Below are 27,479 nucleotides of genomic sequence, written 5' to 3' on the forward strand. Positions count from 1 at the left end.
ATGTCTGGTGAGTATGCATACCATAGAAGAACTGGGACATTTTCAGCTTCCAGGGATTGTGTATATATCCTTGCGACATGGGGCCGTGCCTTATCATGCTGAAACATGAGGTGATGGCGGCAGATGAATGGCACGACAATGGGTCTCAGGATCTCGTCACGGTGTCTGTGTATTCACATTGCCATCGATAAAATGCAATTGTGTTTCATTGTCCACAGGTTATCCCTGCCCATACGATAACCCCACCACTACCATTGACATCAGCAAACCACTCACCCACACGACGCCATACACGCTGTCTGCCATCTGCCCGGTACCTTTGAAACCGGGATTCATATGTGAAGAGGACACTTCTCCAGCGTGGCGGTGGCCATCGAAAGTGAGCATTTACCCACTGAAGCCGTTACGACGTCGAACTGCAGTCAGGTCAAGACCCTCGAAGAGCACGCAGGTGAGCTTCTGTGAGATGGTTTCTGACAGTTTGTGCAGATATTCTTCTGTTGTACAAACCCACAGTTTCATCAGCTGTCCGGATGATTGGTCTCAAACGATCCTGCAGGTGAAGAAGTGGTCTGCAGTTGTGAGGCCGGTTGGACGTATAGCCAAATTCTCTAAAACAACATTGGAATAGGCTTATGGTAGAGAAATTAACATTACATTCTCTGGCAAAAGCTCTGGTGGACATCCCTGCAGTCAGCATGCCAATTGTGCGCTCCCTCAAAACTTAAGAAATCTGTGGCATTGTGTTGTGTGACAAAACTGCACATTTTAGATGTCCCCAGCATAAGGAGCACTTATGTAATGATCATGCTGTTTAATCAGCTCCTTGGTATGCCACACCTGTAAGGTGAATGGATTATCTTTGCAAAGGCAAAATGCTCACTAGCAGGGATGTAAACACATTTGTGCAAAACATCTGAAAGAAATAAGCTTTTTGTGCGTATGGAACATTTCTGGGATCTTTTATTTCAGCTCATGAATCATGGGACCAACACTTTACCTGTTGCATTTATATTTTTGTCCAGTACACAGTATGTGCCTCTTTGAGCCTCTGTGTATATCTATGTATCTCCAGAAATGTATTTCTATCTCTGTATCTTCTCCATCTCAGAGAACTGCAGTAGCAATGCCAGCCTCAGCTTGAGGATGCTGTTTTATAGAGAATGGCACAACAAGTCTTTCACTGCACTCCAGTGAGTCTGACTCTCTATGTATTCACTACTCCCTGCCCTTGCCTTATGGTGAGTTATACAATTACATTAGGGGAGAGTGGGGTAAGTTGAGCCAAAGGAGTAAGTTAAGCCACCCTTGTTTCTAGGAAAGCATACTCAAAATTAATAATTTGATCAACTATTTAGGAAGAGGTCATCATGTCATGGTGTCTGTGAAGGAAGAAACCACATGGAAAAAGTTGTAAGCAAGTTAGGTCTAAAACAACTGATTTTCAGAGTCAAATTAATTTATTGTGTTAGAGGTTTCATGACGCTTGTATCTAAAACCAAAGTAGATCATTTTAAAAAGTAGATCAGTTGGGACTTGGGGTCTCTATAAACTTCTATATGAGGTCCTAAACCTAGAATTAAAGTGCATCCTTGTAGCTGTATGGGCTAATATAGTCCAAATGTTTGCCTTGGGGTAAGTTGAGCTACTGGCCATGGGGTAAATTGAGCCAATGGTTGAGCCAATGGCAAGTTGAGCCAAGAGACCAATTTTTTGAGTGTGGTTTTTATGCTTTTTTGTCTAAGTGGGTTTTCAAGCTTCTGAACATGGAGTGTCACATTGAGATTGACTTTGGAATTTATAGGTAGACTCAGCAACATGACGTTGCCATGAGCATCGCCACTGATATTGGTCGTGTTTGAGTGGTAAGGCTAAAGCCTCCAACTGTAGATGAAAGTCGAAGAGTTAAGTCGGGCGAGGTGCATCTGTGTCAGCCGAAAGTCGGACACTAATGTCGTTTTCCAACAGCAATGCTCATATCAAAATGGTAGTGTTGCCAATGTTTATAAAATGTTTGTTGAAATGAACATGTACAGTGTCTAACCCCCATATTACACACTCACAAAATGAAATCATAATATAATATTATGTGTGTACAATCAATAAGTGAGAGAGAGGCTCAAATATCACATTTATTTGTATATATCCACATGAATCTCAGCAAATTGGTTCCTGCTTCAGTCATGCCTTTGGTCAAGTTTGCATGGGTCATACAAAACACGTACTGATTGAATGACAATAGAGCCTCTCACATTGCAGGCGATGGCTGCAGGATAAAGTTGGTGCAGATCAACTGCAGAAACTAGCTGTTGACTACAGTCAAAACTTGGAGACCAACACTTTGAGATATTCCTGACCACCTCCGGAGGGAGTCAGGCACACATTGTGTCTGGATGTCTTACAAGTGTAGACTCGCTTCGAGGCAAGCAACACTGAGGCATGCATGAGAGCATCAGCTGTTCTGGACGACTGTGTGATCACGCTCTTCGTAGCCGACGTGAGTAAGACCTTTAAACAGGTCAACATACACAAGGCTGCGGGGCCAGACAGATTACCAGGACGTGTGCTCCGGGCATGTGCTGACCAACTGGCAAGTGTCTTCACTGACATTTTCAACATGTCCCTGATTGAGTCTGTAATACCAACATGTTTTAAGCAGACCACCATAGTCCCTGTGCCCAAGACCACAAAGGCAACCTGCCTAAATGACTACAGACCCGTAGCACTCACGTCCGTAGCCATGAAGTGCTTTGAAAGGCTGGTAATGGCTCACATCAATACCATTATCCCAGAAACCCTAGACCCACTCCAATTTGCATACCGCCCAAACAGATCCACAGATGATGCAATCTCTATTGCACTCCACACTGCCCTTTCCCACCTGAACAAAAGGAACACCTATGTGAGAATGCTATTCATTGACTACAGCTCAGCGTTCAACACCATAGTACCCTCAAAGCTCATCACTAAGCTAAGAAACCTGGGACTAAACACCTCCCTCTGCAACTGGATCCTGGACTTCCTGACGGGCCGCCCCCAGGTGGTGAGGGTAAGTAGCAACACATCTGCCACGCTGATCCTCAACACTGGAGCTCCCCAGGGGTGCGTGCTCAGTCCCCTCCTGTACTCCCTGTTCACCCACAACTGCATGGCCAGGCACGACTCCCACACCATCATTAAGTTTGCAGGCGACACAACAGTGGTAGGCCTGATCACCGACAACGACGAGACAGCCTATAGGGGTGAGGTCAAAGACCTGGCCAGGTGGTGCCAGAATAACAACCTATCCCTCAACGTAACCAAAACTAAGGAGATGATTGTGGACAACAGGAAAAGGAGCACCGAGCACGCCCCCATTCTCATCAATGGGGCTGTAGTGGAGCAGGTTGAGAGCTTCAAGTTCCTTGGTGTCCACATCAACAACAAACTAGAATGGTCCAAACACACCAAGACAGTCGTGGAGGGCACGACCAAACCTATTCCCCCTCAGGAAACTGAAAAGATTTGGCATGGGTCCTGAGATCCTCAAAAGGTTCTACAGCTGCAACATCGAGAGCATCCTGACCGGTTGCATTACTGCCTGGTACGGCAATTGCTCGGCCTCCGACCGCAAGGCACTTCAGAGGGTAGTGCGTACGGCCCAGTACATCACTGGGGCAAAGCTGCCTGCCATCCAGGACCTCTACACCAGGCGGTGCCAGAGGAAGGCCCTAGCCACCCCAGTCATAGACTGTTCTCTCTACTACCGTATGGCAAGCAGTACCGGAGTGCCAAGTCTAGGACAAAAAGGCTTCTCAACAGTTTTTACCCCCAAGGCATAAGACTCCTGAACAGGTAACCAAATGGTTAAAGTCCAAACGGACTATTTGCATTGTGTGCCCCCCCAACCCCTCTTTTACGCTGCTGCTACTCTCTGTTTATCATCTATGCATAGTCACTTTAACTATACATTCATGTACATACTACCTCAATTAGCCCGACTAACCAGTGCTCCCGCACATTGGCTAAACGGGTTATCTGCGTTGTGTCCCGCCACCCGCCACCCGCCAACCCCTCTTTTTACGCTACTGCTACTCTCTGTTCATCATATATGCATAGTCACTTTAACCATACCTACATGTACATACTACCTGTAACGCACTGGAAGCCTGGTGCGTGGAGTAGGCACTGGTGGTACTGGGCTGGGGCGGGGAGGTGGCGCCGGAAATACCGGACCGTGCAGGCGTACTGGCTCCCTTGAGCACTGAGCCTGCCCAACCTTACCTGGTTGTATGCTCCCCGTCGCCCGACCAGTGCGGGGAGGTGGAATAACCCGCACCGGGCTATGTAGGCGAACCGGGGACACCATGCGTAAGGCTGGTGCCATGTAAGCCAGCCCGAGGAGACGTACTGGTGGCCAGATATGTAGGGCCGGCTTCATGACATCCGGTTCAATACTCAATCTGGCCCGGCCGATACGAGGAGCTGGTATGTACCGCACCGGGCTGTGCACACGTACAGGAGACACCATGCGCTCTACTGCGTAACATGGTGTCTGCCCGTACTCTCGCTCTCCACGGTAAGTACAGGGAGTGGGCGCAGGTCTCCTACCTGACTTCGCCACTCTCCCTTTACTCACAGGCTTCCAGCCACGTCTCCTTGCTGCCTCCTCAAACCACCGCTCCTGGGCTTTAGCTGCCTCCCTCTCTTCCCGAGAGCGGCGATTCTCTCCTGCCTTAGCCCAGGGTCCTTCTCCATTCAATATCTCCTCCCATGTCCACGAATCCTGGTTTCGCTGTAGCGCTCTCCCACGCCGCTTGGTCTTTGGTTGGTGGGTGGTTCTGTAACGGTGGGTGGTTCTCTTCATCCGAAGAGGAGGAGCAGGGATTCGACCAAAATGCAGCCTTGTCATAGGACATGATGAATTTATTTAAACAAGACAAAAACGAACTATACTTGAATAACTAACAAAATAACAAACGACGTAGACAGACCTGGACATGCGAACTTACATACAACGAAGAACTCACGAACAGGAAAATGACTACACAAAAGAACGAACGTACAAACAAACCGAGACAGTCCCGTGTGGCGCGACAAACACAGACACAGGAGACAACCACCCACAACAATCAATGTGAAAACACCTACCTAAATATGGCTCTCAATCAGAGGAAATGAAAACCACCTGCCTCTAATTGAGAACCATATCAGGTCACCCTTTAACAAACATAGAAACACATAACATAGACTACCCACCCAAACTCACGCCCTGACCGTAAAACACATACAAAATAACAGAAAACCGGTCAGGAACGTGACACTACCTCAATAAGCCTGACTAACCGGTGTCTGTATATAGTCTTGCTACTGTTATTTTCAAATGTCTTTTTACTGTTGTTTTATTTCTTTACTTATCTACACACACACACACACACACACACACACACACACACACACACACACACACACACACACACACACACACACACACACACACACACACACACACACACACACACACACACACACACACACACACACACACACACACACACACACACACGCGCGCACACACACACACACACACACCCACACACACCCACATACATTTTTTCGCATTATTGGTTAGCGACTGTAAGTAAGCATTTCACTGTAAGGTCTACCTACACCTGTTGTATTCGGCGCACGTGACAAATAAACTTTGATTTTAATTGATTACTATTATAATACCACTACTACTACTACTACTACTAGTACTACTACCACTACTACTACAACCTCACTACTCCTGACCCTTACCCTATAGTACATCATGCACTACTAATACACAACTACTGATATTACACTACTATTACTACTGCTGGTACTATTCTAATACTACGATTACCACTACTACTGCTATTCTAATACTACTGCTAATACTACTACTATTATAATACCACTACTACTACTACTACTACTACCAGTACTACTACTACTGATACTACTTATACTGTACTACTATTATTCTAATACTACTACTACTACTACTACTACTGCTACTATTCTAATACTACTATTACCACTACTACTGCTACTATTCTAATACTACTATTACCACTACTACTGCTATTATTATACTACTACTACTACTACTACTACTATTCTATTAACCCTGCTACCACCTCCACTACTACTACTGCTACTACTATTCTATTAACACTGCTACCACCACCACTACTACTACTACTACTACTACTACTATTCTAATACCACTACTACTACTACTGCTACTATTCTAATACCACTACTACTACTACTACTGCTACTAGTCTAATACCACCACCACTACTACTACTACTACATTCTAATACCACTACTAGTACTGCTACTACTACTGCTTCTATTCTAATACCACTATTAGTTATCAAGTATCTGCACTTACCTTATGGTGAGTCGACATCTCTACTCCTACACTACTCCTGTGCTAATAAATACTTAATGTGTTGAGTGTTGGTCCTTTAGCCCTGTGATCCTGACCCTGTGTTAGTGTGTGATCTGTGCGTGTGTGTGTTTCAGAGACAGGCTCCCTAAGGAGTCACATCAGTAACAATGAGTTGTGTGGAGAAACCAGGTTCTGGCATGGCAAAGACTACTGCAGCTTCATTTTCAAAGAATTGGTCAAGCTCAACAAGCCTTTTGACAGTACTACACCTATACTCTGCTTCAATTTAGGAAAAGGGGAAAGGGTCATTTTAGAGGTAGTAAACCTGTAGTACTAGTATGAGTGACTATAACACTAATGAGCATCAGAACATCTACAAATACAAATACAAATTATTTTCTTATTTACCCGAACCCTGGTGTCCATTATTTTGTTCAGTCCTGGACTGTTCTACATTCCTCCATTTCAGTTGCGGCCCGTATTCTGATATACACAGTTTGACATTCCAAATATCAAAATGTTGTTTTCTAACCTCATCCAAAAACACTGCATAGTGCTGTGCCTAGTCAAGCATAGACTAACCTGGAACATGCCACAAACCATGAAGGACATTGAGTTAGTTTTGATTTAATTTGTGTGTGTCTGTGTGTGTGTTTTTTTTTTTTACAATTGCTGAAACAGCAAAAGGTCACATTTTTTAAAAACGAACTATACGACAACTGGATTCTCTTTCATACGATCAATCCCAAATCATCAAATGGCCCAAAGAAACAAACAACAAAAATAACCCCTCACAAACAAAAGAAGAAACAAACCATAAAAACAAAAAATCGAAGTTGTCAGTTTGCACCTGAGTTCTCCCAAACTATCCCATTCTGCAGCCAGTGGGGGTTGCTGTCAGTTCTCTCTCCACTGCTCGCAACATGTGCATTCCAAATGGCACCCTATTCCCTATATAGTGCACTACTTTTGACCAGAGCCCTGTAGGCCCTGGTCAAAATGTGTGCACTGTATAGGGAATAGGCTGCCATTTGGGACAAAGCATACCTCTCCGTTCCCCCAGCCCTGGCATCTGTGCTTTTATAAAGCTGTGGGTCTAGGGCTCACACAGTAATAACTAGGTAAGACACAGCAGGGGGAGGGGACTGTTGGCAGATACATACATTAAAATATTCTGCCATTTCCAGACGAAGGAAAGGGGAAACATGGGCAGGCAGGGAATGACTGAGATTAAAGCCAATCTTTGATCACCCCCCCCACACATAGGACGAGGGGCTATGTTTTGTTCCTTATTGAGTTGGGGTGGGTGGTGGGGAAGGAGTGGTAGTTTTCTTCTTTTGTGTGAATGCACAATCACAATGCACCCAGGCTCAATTGTGTCTGTGTGTGTCAAATCAAAATCAGATAAAAGTTTATTGGTCGCATACACAGATTAGCAGATGTTAAAGCGGGTGCAGTGAAATGCTTATTTTACTAGCTCCTAACAATGCAGATGTAGGCATATTCCTGGTAGGCTTAACAAAGTTATGTTTTGATTTGTTCTTGTTTGTTTGTTTGTTTGCTTTTGTTGAAGACTTTATCGACAGGTTCAAAACACCCTCAAATGCCGTGGCATGATATTGGGGTGGCGGTGCAGGGCAGAGCTGCCCGAGATATCGCTAGGCATTTCATTCCGAGACGGAATTTTACAAAGGTAAGACAAAATAACATTGTTTCTTTACATACTGTTTGTTTTTGGTTGTCATATCTTTCTCTTCACAATATCTTATGATATGGAAGTCTTGAAGTCGAAGGCAATTCAAATATATATATATAATAATAATAATAACATAATATAAAACATTTATTTCATGTACAGGAAACTATCATTTCTTATGTTGTTTACAACTTTCCAAAAGCTTAAGACAATGCATTATATATGATATTAGCTCTGCAAATGCCTCATCAATTCTCATTTTCACACTCTGCACTCTCATATACAAACACCATTTAATCCCTACAGTTTTGAAATAATAGCACGGAAATTTCACATGAAGCATAGTCGAAAAACGTGAAATGATGAACTAAATATACCTTAAGTGCTGCAGTCGGGGACAAACATGCTATCTAAATGACCTATAAGGTTGTTGATTTGTTTCCCACTTCTCTGAGTGCTCCAGTCCTTCTCCAGTCCTTCTTCAATAGAGGGATATATTTATTAGCTTGAGCTTAGCACCCCCTGCAGTTAGTCTTTGTGCCCTGCTCTCCATACCAGCCTCGCTCACCCATACAACCACCACCACCATCTCTACCTCGCTCCCATTTCAGGGCAATTTGAGGCCCTTTCTACTTTGATTGTCAGGTAATTGAATTGGTTTGAGCCTGTATGGTTTCCTTTAGAATAACGCCAGTCATATTTCAGGCTTGGCTGGGGATCAGAGGAGTAGAGTTTTTTCCCGAGTAATTAAAGAAAGGGAGAAGCTAGGTGCGAATGGGAGAAAGAGAGAGAAAGAGGAGAATACAGGGGGACCACAGCCAGATGAATGGCCCTGATTATGTGTTTGATTGAAAATGAGAAATTTCTGGCTCAAAGACAAAGTGCAATTGCATTGGGTTGCCCCGGGTAGTCAATTGGGGTGGCAATTGACTACTGCTGATCAGGGAACAAGGCCCGAAGTCATTTTCTCCATTCATTGGTCTCACAAAGAAAGCACAGTTTCAAAATGAAAATAATTTAATCAGAGATATGAACATGAAGCCGTATCAGATGTACTGTACAGTAAATTTGTGTATAAACTGTAGGCCCTCAGTATCAGTTACTATAAAGACTTCTAGTATTTTCCCGACTGTATAATCCTCAGTTTGTGTCTGCTGGTTTGTGTCTGTTACTATAGATTAGTTGATGCCTAAAACATAATTAATGCACAATAACCATCCCACTAAAAGATACACATGTTAAGCCTGTTAAGGTTTCTACATAAAAGATAAATTGACATGAATCCAAATAACAGCACTCTATAGAACAGTAGAACGATCGGAAAAAAGTTACAACCAGACATCTGCTCAACATCCAGTTTTGTTGAATTCAGGTTATCGACTAATGTGAATTCAACATTAAATAAGTGAGACGTTGATGCTTGTCGTTTCATTTTGGTTTGAAATAGGTGGATTCAACATGTGCTTAAAAAAACACATGCAACCTAATCAACCCAAAGACCCAGTTTGTTTATTGTGTTAAACTCTTCATCCCTCTCTATTGTCTCTCCATAAAACCAACTAGACCAACACTTGACTGACCTCGATAAACAAAGACCGAATTAACACAGTATCTGAAATGGTTATTTTTGTCTTTGGTAAGTCTACCTTTGTCTCTCTCTGCATCAAGGTCACCGTAGTTTGAGTAGCTGGCTCTCGGATGTGTGCCAGCAACAGTCTAGGCGGAGAAGGAGAGCGTTTCTCTCTTCATTGAGACTGAATGGATATTTAATCAACACATTATGCCAGTTGTTAATTGCCTGAGACGCCTGCTGCTAAAATAATTTGCTACTTTTTATTGTACTAGTAACCATCTGTTTAAAAACACAGGGCTGGGATTAGCCTTGGTCCTGTGGTGAATGTTGACATGAGATACAGACGGCTAATTTGCACCCCCACCACCTTACTTATCAGCCACAAATTTGTGGAGGGAGAAAAAATAAGAGATTAAATGAATGTTTTGAAAATGACGAAAGATGAGAATGCAGCTTCTGATAATGAAAGTGAAATGTTGATAAGGAAATAAGGAAACTTGGATAAAGCTGAAATCCAAGCATTGTCACTTTAAAAGGCTAGTTTAACCTCTTATAAATTCAACAATTCAACAAAGAATAGCACATACAGTACATTACATTTTGTCGTTCCTTTCTTAAAAGCAGAATTTGAGAGATGTGGCGGTTGTTTTACCAAGTAAATCTGCTTTGCACCAAACAATGCTAATCGCTCAGCCGGGCACCCAGACTAGCAGTTAGTTGCCCCCTGAAGAACAATACTGTTCTTATGAGTACACCATTTTACTGACCTCATTCATTCTCCCTTGATTTGGTCAAGCTCATCAAGAGACACCAGACACAGTAGTTAAAGAGTTGTGTCTGGTGTGGACAATAGGGATTCTAGAACATTAAGAGCACAGTTAGTGGATGAGTTTACCCTCGTACACCCAGCATTCACTGCAATCAGACCCACTGTTAAAGTAGACAGAGAAGGCCAGTGACTTCTGAACACCACACACTGATCCTCTGTCTAAGTGGATGTAAGGGCAGCATATTGGAGTCAAAGGGAACTGTGACATCACATAGCTATTCTCCTGTGTAATTAGTAGCCTTTTTCTGGGGATGATTTTCACAGTCAACGCAATGCTCTGATGTCTGGTCTTAATCAACTCTCTTTTTGTCTCTTTGTGTGTGTGTGTGTGTGTGTGTGTGTGTGTGTGTGTGTGTGTGTGTGTGTGTGTGTGTGTGTGTGTGTGTGTGTGTGTGTGTGTGTGTGTGTGTGTGTGTGTGTGTGTGTGTGTGTGTGTGTGTGTGTGTGTGTGTGTGTGTGTGTGTGTGTGTGTTTGCTTACCTGGGTGTGTGTGTGTGTGCTTGTAGTTGGTGAGGAAGCACTCTGAATAACGTTTTAACCCTGTCTGATGCCCAAGTTTCTCTCTGCCCCCATGGAGCTGCCGCCACTCCTGGGAAAACATACACAGGGCAATGTACATGTAGGGAGAACACACACACAAAACTATACGAATATACTGTACTATCAGCATGTGTTATGAAACTGTGTGTGTGTGTTTTAAAGGTATGAAAAATGTATTTCTCTGCATTTAGGTATTGAGGTTGATAGGCCAGTGGTCTATAGGATCTAACATCCACAAGGAGTCTATATACCTGGCCTACATCTCTGCCATCCAGAACAGCAAACAGTTAATCTACATACTGTAGAGGTGACCGTCATACTTTAGCTATAAGACTGCTTACCTAGGTCAAATGAGGTTGTATGAAAACTTACTTGTCTTAAGCTGGGATTCAAACAAGTCACACTGCGCAAACATCACACTGCACTTGACTTTTAAAGGTAATTTATCCTTGAGCTGATGTCGGTGCAATGCGATGTCAAGTGCAGTGCGATGTCGGTGTGGTCTTACAATAAGAAATGTTTTGGCCCTTCATCAGTCAACCACTTTTGGTACATAACCAAAGCTTCTCTTCCAGAACCAGTTTTTCATCAGCTGTGCAGACAGAACCATTCACAACAGCATAGGAGATGCACTGACACAGAGGATCCTACGAGCGTACAGGTGTGTGTGTGTGTGTGTTTGCATTTGCATTTGTGTTTTTATGATGTGTGTTTTCACATGTGGGTTTACAATGTGTGCTTATGTGTCTGTGTCCACACATGTGTTTGTAATTGGTTGTACTGTCCTTGTGAGGACCAGAAGTCCTCAAAGGATAGTAAAACAAGGAGCATTTAATTTTGCCGGTCCCCACAAGAAAAAAGGCTATTTTAGGCTTTGGTTTCGGTTTACAATTAGGGTTAGAGTTAGGAGTTAAGGGTTTCAGTTTAGGGTTAACTTCTTTGGGGTATAGAGCAGTATTTTCATGTCCGGATGAAAAGCATGTCAAGAGTAAACTGCCTGCTACTCAGGCCCAGATCCTAGGATATGCATATTATTAGTATATTTGGATAGAAAACACTCTGAAACTGTTTCTAAAACTGTTTGAATGATGTCTGTGAGTATAACAGAACTCATATGGCAGGCTAAAACCTGAGAAAAAATCCAACCAGGAAGTGGGAAATCTGAGGTTTGTAGGTTTTCAACTCTTTGCTTATTCAAGATACAGTAGAAATGGGGTCATGTTGCACTTCCTAAGGCTTACACTAGATGTCAACAGTCTTTAGAACCTTGTTTGATGCTTCTACTGTGAAGTGGGGGCAAATGAGAGGGGATTGAGTAAGGTCTGTCCCAGAGTGCCACGAGCTGACCATGCGCTGACCATGCACGTTCACATGAGAGGTAGCTCCTGTTCCAAAGGAATTCTCCGGTTGGAACATTATTGAAGATTTATGTTAAAAACATCCCAAAGATTGATTCTATACATCGTTTGACATGTTTCTACGGACTGTAACGGAACTTTATGGACTTTTCATCCATACTTTCCGCTGGACTTGCACACGTGTCGTGAGTTTAGATTGTGTACTGAACGCGCGAACAACAAGGAGGAATTTTGACATAAATGATGGACATTATCGAACAAAACAAACATTTATTGTGGAACTGGGATTCCTGGGAGTGCATTCTGATGAAGATCATCAAAGGTAAGTGAATGTTTATAATGTTATTCTGACTTCTGTTGACTGCACAACATGGCGGATATCTCTTTGGGTTGATTTGTCGTCTGAGCGCCGTACTCAGATTATTGCATGGTTTTCTTTTTCCATAAAGTTTTTTTAAAATCTGACACAGCGGTTGCATTAAGGAGAAGTGGATCTAAAATTCCATGCATAACAGTTGTACCTTTTAGCAATGTTTATTATGAGTATTTCTGTAAATTGATGTGGCTCTCTGCAAAATCACCGGATGTTTTGGAACTACTGAACATAACGCGCCAATGTAAACTCAGATTTTTGGATATAAATATGAACTTTACCGAACAAAACATACATGTATTGTGTAACATGAAGTCCTATGAGTGTCATCTGATGAAGATCATCAAAGATTAATGATTAATTTTATCCATATTTCTGCTTTTTGTGACTCCTCTCTTTGGCTGGAAAAATGGCTGTGTTTTTCTGTGACTTGGCTCTGACCTAACATAATCATTTGGTTTGCTTTCGTCGTAAAGCCTTTTTGAAATCGGACACTGTGGCTGGATTTACAACAAGTGTATCTTTAAAATGGTGTAAAATACATGTATGTTTGAGGAATTTTAATTATGGGATTTCTGTTGTTTTGAATTTGGCGCCCTGCAGTTTCACTGGCTGTTGACGAGGTGAGACGCTACCATCCCACATACCCTAGAGAGGTTAAGAGTTAGGGTTAGGGGTTTCATCTCAACTATAGTATTGCACGACTGCAAGGAGGAGGGAAGGTGCTCATTCACAGAGACTGCTGGCTCGAAATCATGAAAAGAATGGTCAATCAGGTTTGCTGATGGAATGTGTCAAGATATCGTAATATCTCCTTGGATACGATTCTGCACCAAGAGGTTTCGAAACTTATTTTTCTGAAGTGATGCTGTTGACAGTTACCCCTCGTGGATGACTGCGTTGCAGCTGGCTTTAGGAGGAGACAGTGTGGTTAGTGGACTGGGACCAGTGACCATACTTGGTTGGTTATCCAATCCACCAGTGGGAGTAAAACGATGCACCAAGTCTGCTCCAAGTAGCAGGGGTTCAAATTCGAGGCTAGTAACATGCACAGGGTGAACAAGCGATACGTCCTGGTAGTGTAGTTTCAGCATGAGTCTCAATGTGAGAGGCGAGGTAGTCTGAGTGAAACCGCAAAGTGTATTGTTGCATCATTCCTTTTTTATCAATGTTTAGTTGGCTTCATATCCCTTTTGAGATCATTGAACAGCGTTTTAGGGATAAGAGCGATATTGTCGAACACGAATCAATTAGCGCATGACAGGTTAAGCAGTCCTCCGGGACTGTTTTCAGGTATGTTCTCTTTGAAATGCGTGTAGCGGACATATTCCCCACAAAGTGGAGGGGTTGTTTTCAACAAAGTGATATGTCATTTCTGTTCATGGTGAAAACAGATTGACTTATCGGATTTTGAGTGGATTTGGCTTTTGCGAAGCTTTTTATCTTTTTCTTCGCAACCTTTGTATCAGAGTCTATAGAAAAAGCCTGTGGGCTTGTTTCTTGGTTGAGCGGGCCCTGGATAGGGTCTCGATTGAGAGCAGGAGTAATTTGATTACTAACGTCCTTGTTAAGGGCGTTAATTCCGGCGGACCTGTTCCAATTCCACGTCTAGTCCTAGTCCGTCAATTCCACGTCTAGTCCTAGTGACTTTTCTCACTTTAGTTCTCCATGTAGTAGAACTTTTATATTGGTCTACGTTTTGATCATCCATGAACCCTTTGTTGCCCTTGTGCTCTGACACTTTGTGTGGGTTGGGTGCAGGAACGTAGCAATCAGGTCGATTGTAATGGTAGTTGTTTCGATGGCGACGTACTTTACAGTTATTTTGACTGCGGTCGGTATTGGTATCATGGTTTCTTGGTAGAAACCGTTGTTGTGCTTCATCTCTCAACGCTCCAATACCTGATGATGCACCCTCTAACTGGAGTGAGTGCTCTTGGTCAGTCTTCGAAACTGAGATGTCAGGGCCCTTAGCGTTGCATACTTTGATGCCTCAAAAGCTGTGCTCGCAAGCTCTCTGAGCTGTAAAATAGGCAAGCCAACGTGGGCTGTAGGGCCCAAGTAGGTAATGAAGGTGGGATACATGTTCGACAGAAACATTTGTTTGAATGGTAACAGCTCTTCCATTCCTGTTTCAGTGAGTTGGCCAAAGTAAGCTGAACAAAGCCTATGATAGTAAGCTGGTGGGTGTTCATTCCGAGCTTGTTTGACGTAGTCGTTTTGTACGTGTTGCTGTTGTAGATGAACGAACCTGAAGAGAGAAGAAGAAGAGGAGAAGCCAAGCTTCGGCTTTGTTTGCGAAGAGGCGCCATAATACTCTGTGCCGAATGGCCAAGAGGAGAAGACTGAGGGACACGAGGGAGGCAAAGTCTGAAACCTTCTATCATCTTCACTCCTTTGAGTACCGAGCTCCGGTTGCTTGACTGGGTAGTCACGCTGTAGCGCATGAACGTTCTGGAATTCCTCTAGATTGTAAACTAAGGATTGTATTCTACTGCATCGCAGAGTCCATTTGGGCGCTTAGAGTACTGATTTTAGACACACGAGTGTCGCACTTGCTCCGTTCGGCCTCATACTTATCTAGAGATTCAGTGATGATATTTCCTCCGCTTACTTAGATATCAATAATTTCATCTTCAACACCTGAGTTCTCTCATCATTCATTTGGTCAATGACTTCAATGAATTCTGCTGATTTGTCATCCAACTTAGACATTGTGTTCATTAACCTCTCTGGGAAATGTGGGATGGTAGCATCCCACCTGGCCAACATCCAGTGAAAATGCAGAGCGCCAAATTCAAATAAATTACTATAAAAATTCAACTTTCATGAAATCACACATTCAATATACCAAATTAAAGCTACACTTGTTGTGATTCCAGTCAACGTGTCAGATTTCAAAAAAGCTTTACGGCGAAAGGAAACAATGCTATTATCTGAGGATAGCACCCCAACTAACAATCACAGACCATCATATTTCAACCTTCCAGGCGCGACACAAAACACAGAAATAAAGATATAATTCATGCCTTACCTTTGACGAGCTTCTTCTGTTGGCACTCCAATATGTCCCATAAACATCACAAATTGTCCTTTTGTTCGATTAATTCCGTCGATATATATCCAAAATGTCCATTTATTTGGCGTGTTTGATCCAGAAAAACACCGGTTCCAACTTGTACAACGTGACTACAAAATATCTCAAAAGTTACCTGTAAGCGTTGTCCAAACATTTCAAACTACTTTTCTAATAAAACGTTAGGTATTTTTTAACGTAAATAATCGATAAAATTGAAGACGGGATGATCTGTGTTCAATCCCGGAGGAAAACAATGTGTAGCATGCTTTCTGGTTATGCGCCTCTAACAAACAGTACACTTCACTGGAGCCTCATTCTGAACATGGCTACTTCTTCATTTCTCAAAGGAAAAACCTCAACTAATTGCTAAAGACTGTTGACGTCCAGTGGAAGCGATAGGAACTGCAGAAAAGTCCCTTAGAAATCTGGATTCCCAATGAAATCGCATTGAAAAGAGAGTGACCTAAAAAAAAAAATCTGAATGGTTTGTCCTCGGGGTTTTGCCTGACAAATAAGTTATGTTATAGTCACAGACATGATTCAAACAGTTTTAGAAACTTCAGAGTGTTTTCTATCCAATACTAATAATAATATGCATATATTAGCATATGGGACTGAGTAGGAGGCAGTTTACTCTGGGCGCGCTTTTCATCCAAACGTGAAAATGCTGACCCCTATCCTAGAGAGGTTAACTAATCGTCTTTGGTCTGCAGCATTTAGACTAGAATATTATTGCTTTGAGTAACATTCATCAAAACTGTATGCGGGTTATCAAATTGCACACTCCTGTTTGTAGATAACTCAACAGATTCATCTAGTTTGGCATGGCCTACACTTATTTAGTTTTGTTAAATCAATTTGTTACTGTAGAAAACTATTTTGTTGAAGAGTTTGTGCTCGTTCATCGTCATCATTTTTTAAAATTACTATTAAATTACGTTGTTCCTCAGCAAGCAGAATGTTTACCTCTTCTGTTTTTGTCATTGGTGTCCTGGTTCTCTCCACCTGTCTCTTCATGTCAACCGTTTCTTGCTCGTGCTTCTGCACTGCGGTACTAGACCGATGTCAATCTCTGATGGCGATACATCAGGGCTAAACTGGCGTGAACCTTTACAATGCCTACGCCCAATAGTTGATTTTGGAGAGCGTTTTCCTCAATTTCTGCTGTTTTTCCGCAGATGGCATAGTTAAGGTTTGTATCGCTGCTGAGATCAATCCTTTTATAGGTGAGGGTTTACTAATTAGCGGGGGACTGGGAACCACCCCCTCTGATTGCTTGCACATTATTGCTAAAAAGTTTTTTTTTTCAAAGTTTGGGTTTTGAGTTGTTGGAAACTGAGAAAACGTTTTAAAATCTATTTAAAGACATTAATGAACCATCCAATACATGAATAATTAATCACTGTTAAGGATCAATCATACCTGTATAGGCTATCTGAGAAATAAACTTGAATTAACCTTAAAGCATTGCTCCATCTAGGTTAATGTGAAAAAGTTTTAAATATCTCATAATTTAAATGAGACACCGATATTCAATCAATTTAGATTGGATGGCTATCCTAAGTGTAACCCCTTGTTACAAATGTGAGCGTACGGTTGCTGTCACATGTAATATATATATATATGTATATATACTGTATATTTTTTTCATTACTGACGATTCTTTACCACCAGGGGTCACTTATCCCACATGGGATTCACGCGAAGGTGGGACTTCCGTCAATACTGGATTAGTACTGTGGGAGATGAGCTTGCAAAAGCAAATTTAATTGAATGATCAATTGTAATGTGCTACGTGCTACCTGTCCCAGACCTGCTGTTTTCAACTCTCTAGAGACCGCAGGAGCGGTAGAGATACTCTTAATGATCGGCTATGAAAAGGCAACTGACATTTACTCCTGATTATTATTTGACCATGCTGGTCATTTATGAACATTTGAACATCTTGGCCATGTTCTGTTATAATCTCCACCCTCCCGGCACAGCCAGAAGAGGACTGGCCACCCCTCATAGCCTGGTTCCTCCCTAGGTTTCTTCCTAGGTTTTGGCCTTTCTAGGGAGTTTTTCCTAGCCACCGTGCTTCTACACCTGCATTGCTTGCTGTTTGGGGTTTTAGGCTGGGTTTCTGTACAGCACTTTGAGATATCAGCTGATGTACGAAGGGATATATAAATACATACATTTTTGATTTGATTTGATGGTGAAGGGAATAGACATGGATCTGATGGCCAGCGATGGATTCAACGTTGTCGTCACCATGGATCACTCAGCTAAGGTAAGAATGATGACCTAGTAGTTTGTGTTTGTATCTGTGTTTGTTTGTCAATCCTTCTTGCCCCCTGCCTTCTTGCCCCCTGCCGGACATTCAACAACACCAGGTCACAGTCAACACACAATACTACCCAGTCACTTTATTGGCTTTTGCACACTAGTACTCTACTCATTTACTTGCTCCTCTACAGTTATTTATGTTTGGTGTGATTGTCTTGTAGTGTTGTGAGGATTGTATTGTTTTTACTTTTCCTGTATAACAAACTAATATAATCGTATCTCTCAGCAGATGAGATTGTTCTTCCTGGCCATGGAGAAGTCGGCCACTCGTTCCAAACTCAGCAAAAAAGAAACATCCTCTCACTGTCAACTGTGTTTATTTTCAGCAAACTTAACATGTGTAAATATTTGTGTACCCGCTAACTAGCTAGCCATTTCACATCCGTTACATGAACATAACAAGATTCAACAACTGAGACATAAACTGAACAAGTTCCACTGGCCATGGCAGATCTCAGTGGGCTCTTTGCTGGCCATGGCAGAACACTGACATTCCTGTCTTGCAGGAAATCACGCACAGAACAAGCAGTATGGCTTGTGGCATTGTCATGCTGGAGGGTCATGTCAGGATGAGCCTGCAGGAAGGGTACCACATGAGGGAGGAAGATGTCTTCCTTGCAACGCACAGAGGTGAGATTGCCTGCAATGACACCAAGCTCAGTCCGATGATGCTGTGACACACCACCCCAGACCATGACGAACCCTCCACCTCCAAATCTATCCCGCTCCAGAGTACAGGCCTTGGTTTAACGCTCATTCCTTCGACGATAAACGCGAATCCGCCCATCACCCCTGTTGAGACAAAACCTCGACTCGTCAGTGAAGAGCCCTTTTTGCCAGTCCTGTCTGGTCCAGCGACGGTAGGTTTGTTGCCGGTGATGTCTGGTGAGGACCTGCCTTACAACAGGCCTACAAGCCCTCAGTCCAGCCTCTCTCAGCCTATTGCGGACAGTCTGAGCACTGATGGAGGGATTGTGCGTTCCTGGTGTAACTTGGGCAGTTGCTGTTGCCATCCTGTACCTGTCCCGCAGGTGTGATGTTCGGATGTACCGATCCTGTGCAGGTGTTGTTACACGTGGTCTGCCACTGCAAGGGCAATCAGCTGTCCGTCCTGTCTCCCTGTAGCGCTGTCTTAGGCGTCTCACAGTACGGACATTTCAATTAATTGCCCTGGCCACATCTGCAGTCCTCATGCTTCCTTGCAGCATGCTTAAGGCACGTTCACGCAGATGAGCAGGGACCCTGGGCATCTTTCTTTTGGTGTTTTTCAGAGTCAGTAGAAAGGCCTCTTTAGTGTCTTAAGTTATCATAACTGTGACCTTCATTGCCTACCATCTGTAAGCTGTTAATGTCTTAACGACCGTTCCACAGGTACATATTCATTAATTGTTTATGGTAGGAAACAGTGTTTAATCCCTTTACAATTAAGATCTGTGAAGTTATTTGGATTTTTATGAATTAACTTTGAAAGACAGTGTCCTGAAAAGGGGACGTTTCTTTTTTTGCTGAGTTTAGTACCCATTCCTGCAAGCTGAATTTAAATTATTATCATTATTTTTGCAGTCTTTCATGCCATCCAGTGTTGTACAGTATATAGTCAAATGAAACAAATTTCTTTAATGTTTTTCTTTTTAACGATTTGCTGTTGACGGTTCATGTTCACGCTGAAATTTACATTATTTTGGCTCCAGTACAACATACTGTATGTATCAATTATTGTACAGTATAATAATTTGTTCTAGTAATGATTATTTAATACAAACAATACCCGCAGTTGCTGTTTTAAAAATAATAAATATAGTGACAATATAGTGACAAAAAATCAAGCAGAGGTTCTAGCTAGTGTATCCCACTGTCCTTGGACTCTTGTCGGATGAAGTTGTTCGGTTTATCAAGTCCCAGGCTCCCATGACTGTTATGACCATTTATTTACAAGTTAATTGCAATTGGCTTTTTGCTTTAGTGCCGTCTGTACCTGATAGAGCAGATCAAGTCTCACATGCAGAAGTAAGCCATCTGGCGCGAGAGACTCATTGGGAGGAGGAGACTAGAGCACACCCAGAATTTCAGACTGAGCGGACGCACATTTGAGCATCCCCAGGATGGTCCATTTACTTTGTGTTGTTATAATTTATGCTATTAAATCCTGTGATTTCATTGGGGCATTTCCCCCTCATAGCAAATAGCTGGCAAAACAATCGAGGTGGAGCTAGCAGTCACTGAGGGACAGGGTAGTAAGTAACTGAACAGCTTGTTTTGAACAATATATTTTTGAAACAGGAAAATGTACAAATTTACTGCACTTATATGATAATCTAAAACGTTATCCATGAATTATATAATATATATATATGTATTTCATATATATTATTTTTAATACAATTATTTTATTTTATTGGCCGGGCCGCCACTATAAATGAGTAGCCCTTTGGATATGGGGATTGTAAATATACATTTTAAAAAATGTAGATCTATTTTACCTTATGATTGCTGGAGAGAAATGTGAAACCAGTCATATGCCAGCAAACTGAAGCATATCAACATATTATCTTTTCCACATTGAAGGTTATGAAATGCTGACATTATAACTTGTCATGAAATTTGGAGACCCAAGTGATATGCTTTGGTAGCCATGTACAAATGACAGTATAGCGCCAATCCCACCCAGTTGATTTATGATTTCTACAATGTTTTAATTAAATGTCCAGTCTTTTCACTGTGTTTTTTACAACTTGTATCATGTTAAATATTAGCCACTATCAGTCGGCACCGTCAGTTATACCCACATCCATTTATAACTGTCACTGACTTTAGTGTTAGTTTCCTTACATTTAGCTCCATTCCATTCCATTGTTAGTTTACCTTTATTTCCTCTGTCACATTCGTGTTGTTGTTCCTGAGGATCATATTAGGCTAGCTTATTACAAGTTGTGCAATAATTTGTGACATGTAGGATATTTGAATCATTATGGAACACAGACCATAGGTAGCAGTTTAACCCTGGAGCCTGGTGCACAGTTCACGACGACTGGACCGTTGTAATAACAGTTCCATGATTAGTGAGGATTATTAGGGTAGATTTATAGGACTACTCTTGTATCTTACTACAGTATGTATCTTGCTTGTGTGTGTGTTCAGGGAGAAAAGGCGGTTCCGGGTGTACATAGTGATGCCTCTGCTACCCAGCTACGAAGGCGACATCTCCTCAGAAGGGGGCCAAGCCATCAAAGCCATCATGTACTTTAATTACAGGTAATCACTGCTCACACAATCTCACACCCTCTCACACACTCCTTCCCTAATTGCCTCAATTAAGCTCTAAATAAGCACTGGACACGCGCCTTTGCCTTAGAGACAGGCAAATTACAATGGCCATGCTAAAAACAACAGTTACCTCATCTCACGCTTAAAAGGCGATTAAGGAACACACAAAAACATCACGTCTCCCACGCAGTGCGAAAATGAGAAAAGAGAGAAAAGAAAGCTTTGATAAGCCAGTTCTGAGCTAAGTGGACAATGTTGAGTGATGTTTGTTTCTTCTCTTCCCTACAGGACCATGTGCTGGGGAGATCACATCGAGAGACTGAAATGTGTGAGTAACTAGACGTCCCATTGGCTGCCAATTCATTTCACGGCCCCCTGAACACGGCCCCTCTCTCACTGCCCCCTGAACACTCATTATCGACAGTGCACACAACCTGCATATGTATAGCGTCAACTGAGCAGCACTGGCCCTTTTGTAAATAGAAATAAAGATCCCATGCCTTAAATGGGCTAATTCTCTGACTAACAACGCTCTGCATTAAGGGCTTTCATACACCTCGCTGCAGCCAGCAGTATTAATAGAACCCTAGTCAATTAGCTGAAATCTAACCCCCAAGTGTTGCCGTGTGAGGGGGTCTAGATGTTGGATGCTTTGACAGGAGAGAGCAAATAGTACAACCTGTGTGTGCATCTGTGTGTGTGTACAGTGGAAGCCTGCTGGATCAACTACATCTTGTTCTGTGGGCTGAGGACTCATGCTGACCTGGACGACAGACTAGTCACTGAGCTGATCTATGTCCACAGCAAACTGCTCATAGTGAACAATCGCACCATCATCATCGGTCAGTAAGATAATATACTGTAACAACAATACTATACAACAGAACATAAAATAACATAACCACATCAAACTGCTCATAGTGAACAATCGCACCATCATCATCGGTCAGTAAAATAATATACTGTAACAACAATACTATACAACACAACATAAAATAACATAACCACAACAAACTGGTCATAGTGAACAATCACACCATCATCATCGGTCAGTAAGATAATATAAAATCAAATCAAAACAACACAAGACAACATGGGCATAGTGAATAGCGATATGATCATCATCAGTAAGCTGGACTGCATCTAACCCTATACACTACAAAACATCACATGACAAATAACTTCACAACACTCTCAGGAAGACAAACAAAGTACTGGTCCTGTGCAACCGTTTTTAGACTTTTGTTTGCTGTTGAAAAAGATAGAAGTACACCATTTGCCCAGTAGATGGCAGTGTCACCCAGGAAAATAGCAGAGAGCATGTTCCAGCTGCAGGCTATGCTGCAGTGTTTGGCTGCAAATGTGTTCTGGAAGCCATTAAAATAACATCTTTCACCCAGAACATCTGTCCCGTAGTTAACTAATTTCCTCATAAAAAGACACTTACCATACAGATACATGAAAAGAGATGAGGTGTACCCGTAATATGAGATGAAAGTCATTTTCTTCAACATCCAGATACCTAGTGAAAGGCACCCTAAATCCCAAATCAACACCTAGCCCCCAGAGATGTTTAAAAACTTTTCCTGTTGAAAGCGATATCCGAAGTATAAGTAGAGTAAATTTCACACATTAAAGGATACGTTTTGAGAACATTTTAGATTTTTAGATACAACTGCAAACTTCAAGGAGTAGGGTTTACCCTCCGCTTGTGCTATGTCATGACATACCTGGACCACCTATTGATAGGTAAGCAAATCAGGTGTTAAATGAGGTGCTAAGGAGACTAAAGTGGCACTCCAAGCACAATTTATAAGTTCATCCTGTGTGTCTGCTGGCAGGCTCAGCCAACATCAACGACAGAAGCATGCTGGGTAAGCGGGACAGTGAGATGGAGGTGGTGGTGGAGGACGCGGACATGGTAATGGCCGTGATGGACAGAGAGAGCTACCAGTTTGGGAGTTTTGCCCTGTCACTCAGAGAAGAGTGTTTCAGGTCATTCAAATTAATAAGAAAAAGTGGGGTAAGTTGAGTTGTTTTAACATTCAGCATCACTCCTTCAAAGGAAATATAATTTTCTTTCTAACAAAGACATATACATATTTCATGATGTTGTGTATCCCTGGAAATAATCAGAATTCATGTAAACATTACAGATTTGAAAACATAGCTTTTGAAAACAAAGTGGTCTCTTGGCACAACTAACCCCGGGTATGGAGTAAGTTGTGTTGCGGGACAGGGTAAATTAAGCCGCCTACACATTTCTGCACTGAATTAAATATGTGACCGACCGGCTATGTAGCAAAATTTGAAATGGATAACAGTAAAGACTCAGAGCTAGAAAATGGTATATATTACACCGCAGTTGAGGAACAATGGGAAAGTAATTCAGATTTGAAAACTGATAAACTTGTAAACTCACTTTTGAGAAAATGGCCTTTGAATGTTTTGGTACACCTACTAGAGAGCTTGTTTTGTCTACACCCATTCAGCATCGTTCACACCCTCTTAAGCCCAAGCCCCACCCATCCCTTTAAAACTTCTTAAGGCTAGTTGGGACGCTAGCGCCCCATCTCAACAACATCTGGTGAAATTGCAGAGAGTGAAATTCAAAATACAAAAATCGTAATATTGAACATTCATGAAAATACAAGTGTCATACATCATTTAAAAGCTTAACTTCTTGTTAATCCAGCCGCTTTCTCAAATTTCAAACTGGCTTTACGGCGAAAGCATACCATGCAATTATCTGAGGACAGCGCCCCACATACAAAAGCATTAAAAATATTTTCCAAACCAGCAGAAGCATCACAAAAGTCAGAAATAGCACTAAAATAAATCACTTACCTTTGAAGATCTTCCTCTGTTGTCAATCCCAAGGGTCCCAGCTACACAACAAATGGTTGTTTTGATCGCTAAAGTCCTTCTTTATATCCCAAAAAAGTCTGTTTATTTGGCGCGCTTGATTCAGTAATCCACCCGTTCCAGTCGTTCAACATGCAGACAAAGCAACCCCAAAAGTTACCAATAAACTTCATCCAAACAAGTCAAACAGCGTTTCTAACCCATCCTCAGGTACACTAATAGGTAAATAAATTATACAATTTAAGATGGAGATTAGTATGTTCAACACCGGAGAAAATTAACGAAGTGTGCGCCCTCATCCACACGCGCCACAAGACTACAGTCCAAATGAGAGCCACCTTGAAAAACTACAAATTCTAGCAAATTTTTCCAAAAACAAGCCGTAAACCCTTTCTAAAGACTGTTGACATCTAGTGGAAGCCATAGGAACTGCAATCTGGGAGGATTTCCTTTGAATATCCCATAGACAACCATTTGAATGGGTGGTGACCTCAAAATTCCGGAAGGATTCTCCTCGGGTTTTCACCTGCCATATCAGTTCTGTTATACTCAAAGACATTATTTTAACGGTTTTAGAAATTTCATAGTCTTCTATCCAATAGTACCAATTATATGCATATACTAGCTTCTATCCTAGCCTGAGTAACAGGCAGTTTACTTTGGGCACGTCAGTCATCCGAACTTCTGAATACTGCCCCCTAGCCCTAAGAAGTTGATTCACATGAGGCCATGTACTAAACAACCACAGATTTCAAGACTAAAGGCTGGTTTATACTACGGGTGTGTTTGCAAATTCAATCTGGATTGTCAGAGTGCGGTCAAAGTGCCCTCTGGGTATTCGTAAACTCACTAAGCATTGTCAGATTGTCCATTCAAAATTCAGAGTGTTTGATTTTGGCAAAAAAAAATGCAAATCTGTTTTGACTTTGTGATTATGGGTATTCAGTGTAGATTGATGTTTAATTGTTTAAATAATAGTGTAAAAGGTTTTATTTAATCCATTGTAGAATAAGGCTGTAACGTAACAATGTGTAAGAATGGAAGGGGTCTGAATTCTTTCTGAATGCACTGTACTACCAGTAGAAAGAGCCCTTGGAGTATGATGGTGCGTGGAATAGGACTCACTAAAGTTCAAAATATCCATTCAGGACTAACCACTTACCAGAAGTGGCATTCGTTCTATGGTGAGCTTTGTTTACGACCCGCTCAGTATTCTTGCACTCCTCATTCCTTGCAAGACAGATTTTGCAAGAGCTGTGCAGGATAAAACTTGGATGGGACGATAGCATCCCTGAAGTTCTGGGTCTAAGATGGTGTAACTGGTTGATGGATCTGAACCAGCTGTCAGACTGCGAATTCAGAAGATGCATCAATCCCAGTGATTTTGGATTACCAGTTTCAGCTCATCTCCATCACTTTGCTGATGCCAGTGAGAATGGTTATGATATTGTCCCTTACCTGTTGTTGAAGAACAGAAAGAGTGAAGTTCGCTGTGATTTCATCATGGGTAAGGCCAGGGTCGCACCATTAAAACCAGTCACCGTACCACGTATGGGGCTCACAGCCACCAAATTTGCTGTATGTGTAGACAAGATGATGAGAACAGAGTTACCACTCGAAGCATCAGTGTTTTGGACTGAGAGCACATCTGTGTTAAAATGTCAGAAATTAACTTCTACTTCCTCCCAAACCCGGATCCGGGAGCACCCCCATCAGTAAAAAAGCTGACTAGCATAGCCTAGCATAGCGTCACAAGTAAATAGTAGCATCTAAATATCATTAAATCACAAGTCCAAGACACCAGATGAAAGATACACATCTTGTGAATCCAGCCATCATTTCTGATTTTTAAAATGTTTTACAGGGAAGACACAATATGTAAATCTATTAGCTAATCACGTTAGCAAAAGACACCACTTTTTTTACTCCACCATTTTTTTCCTGCATAGGTAGCTATCACAAATTCGACCAAATAAAGATATAAATAGCCACTAACCAAGAAACAACTTCATCAGATGACAGTCTGATAACATATTTATTGTATAGCATATGTTTTTGTCACGACTTCTTCCGAAGTCGTTGCCTCTCCTTGTTCGGGCGGTGTTCGGCGGTGGACGTCAACGGTCTTCTAGCCATCATCGATCCATTTTTCATTTTCCATTGGTTTTGTCTTGTCTTCCCACACACCTGTTTTCAATCCCATCCATTACCTATTGTGTATTTGACCCTCTGTTTCCCCTCATGTCTTTGTCAGAGATTGTTATTTGTCAAGTGTTGTGTTTATTGTGTATAGGTGTGCGACGGGTCATCGTACCCATATTTGTTTTATGTTTTCCTATGAGTGTTATGGAGCAGATTACTGGGACTATAATTAAAAAACTCCATTCTACACTCTATTTGACTCTCCTGCACCTGACTTCCCTGCCACTTATACACGCAACTGTGACAGAATCTCTGACCAAAGACATGAGGGGAAACAGAGGGTTAAATACACAATAGGTAATGGATGGGATTGAAAACAGGTGTGTGGGAAGACAAGACAAAACCAATGGAAAATGAAAAATGGATCGATGATGGCTAGAAGACCGGTGACGTCGACCGCCGAACACCGCCCGAACAAGGAGAGGCAACGACTTCGGCAGAAGTCGTGACATTACCCCCCCCCTGACGCGCGGCACCAGCAGCGCGTCGACACCGGCCTCGGGGACGACCCGGAGGGCGAGGTGCAGCGCTTTTTGAGGTTTGCCAATTACTACCGGAGATTTATCCGGGGTTTTGGTCAGGTTGCGGCTCCCATTACCTCAATGCTAAAGGGGGGTCCGGTGCGCTTGCAGTGGTCGGCGGAGGCGAACAGGGCTTTTGGACACCTGAAGACTCTGTTTACCTCGGCGCCTGTGTTGGCTCATCCGGATCCCTCTTTGCCATTCATGGTAGAGGTGGACGCATCCGAAGCTGGGATAGGAGCAGTGCTCTCCCAGCGTTCGGGTGTGCCACTGAAGCTTCGCCCCTGTGCTTTCTTTTCGAAGAAGCTCAGCCCGGCGGAGCGAAACTATGATGTGGGGGACCGAGAGCTGTTAGCTGTCGTAGAAGCCTTGAAGGTGTGGAGGCACTGGCTTGAGGGGGCTAAACACCCTTTTCTCATCTGGACTGACCACCGCAATCTGG

At 42.4% G+C, this 27,479-nt stretch overlaps 1 protein-coding gene across 1 annotated transcript; it reads left to right on the forward strand.

Annotated features, from left to right (window-relative positions):
- Positions 1-26,960, forward strand: LOC139547136 (phospholipase D1-like). Its single transcript, XM_071356165.1, has 8 exons — positions 1-7; positions 219-313; positions 11,236-11,341; positions 11,615-11,705; positions 21,324-21,437; positions 21,738-21,781; positions 22,157-22,291; positions 23,291-26,960. Exons 1-8 carry the CDS (start codon positions 1-3, stop codon positions 23,479-23,481), a joined length of 783 nt encoding a protein of 260 aa, XP_071212266.1. The 3' UTR covers positions 23,482-26,960.
- Positions 26,961-27,479: the final 519 nt, after the last annotated feature.

Source organism: Salvelinus alpinus, chromosome 20 (genome assembly GCF_045679555.1).
Source record: "Salvelinus alpinus chromosome 20, SLU_Salpinus.1, whole genome shotgun sequence".
In the NCBI taxonomy this organism is placed as follows: Eukaryota; Metazoa; Chordata; class Actinopteri; order Salmoniformes; family Salmonidae; genus Salvelinus; species Salvelinus alpinus.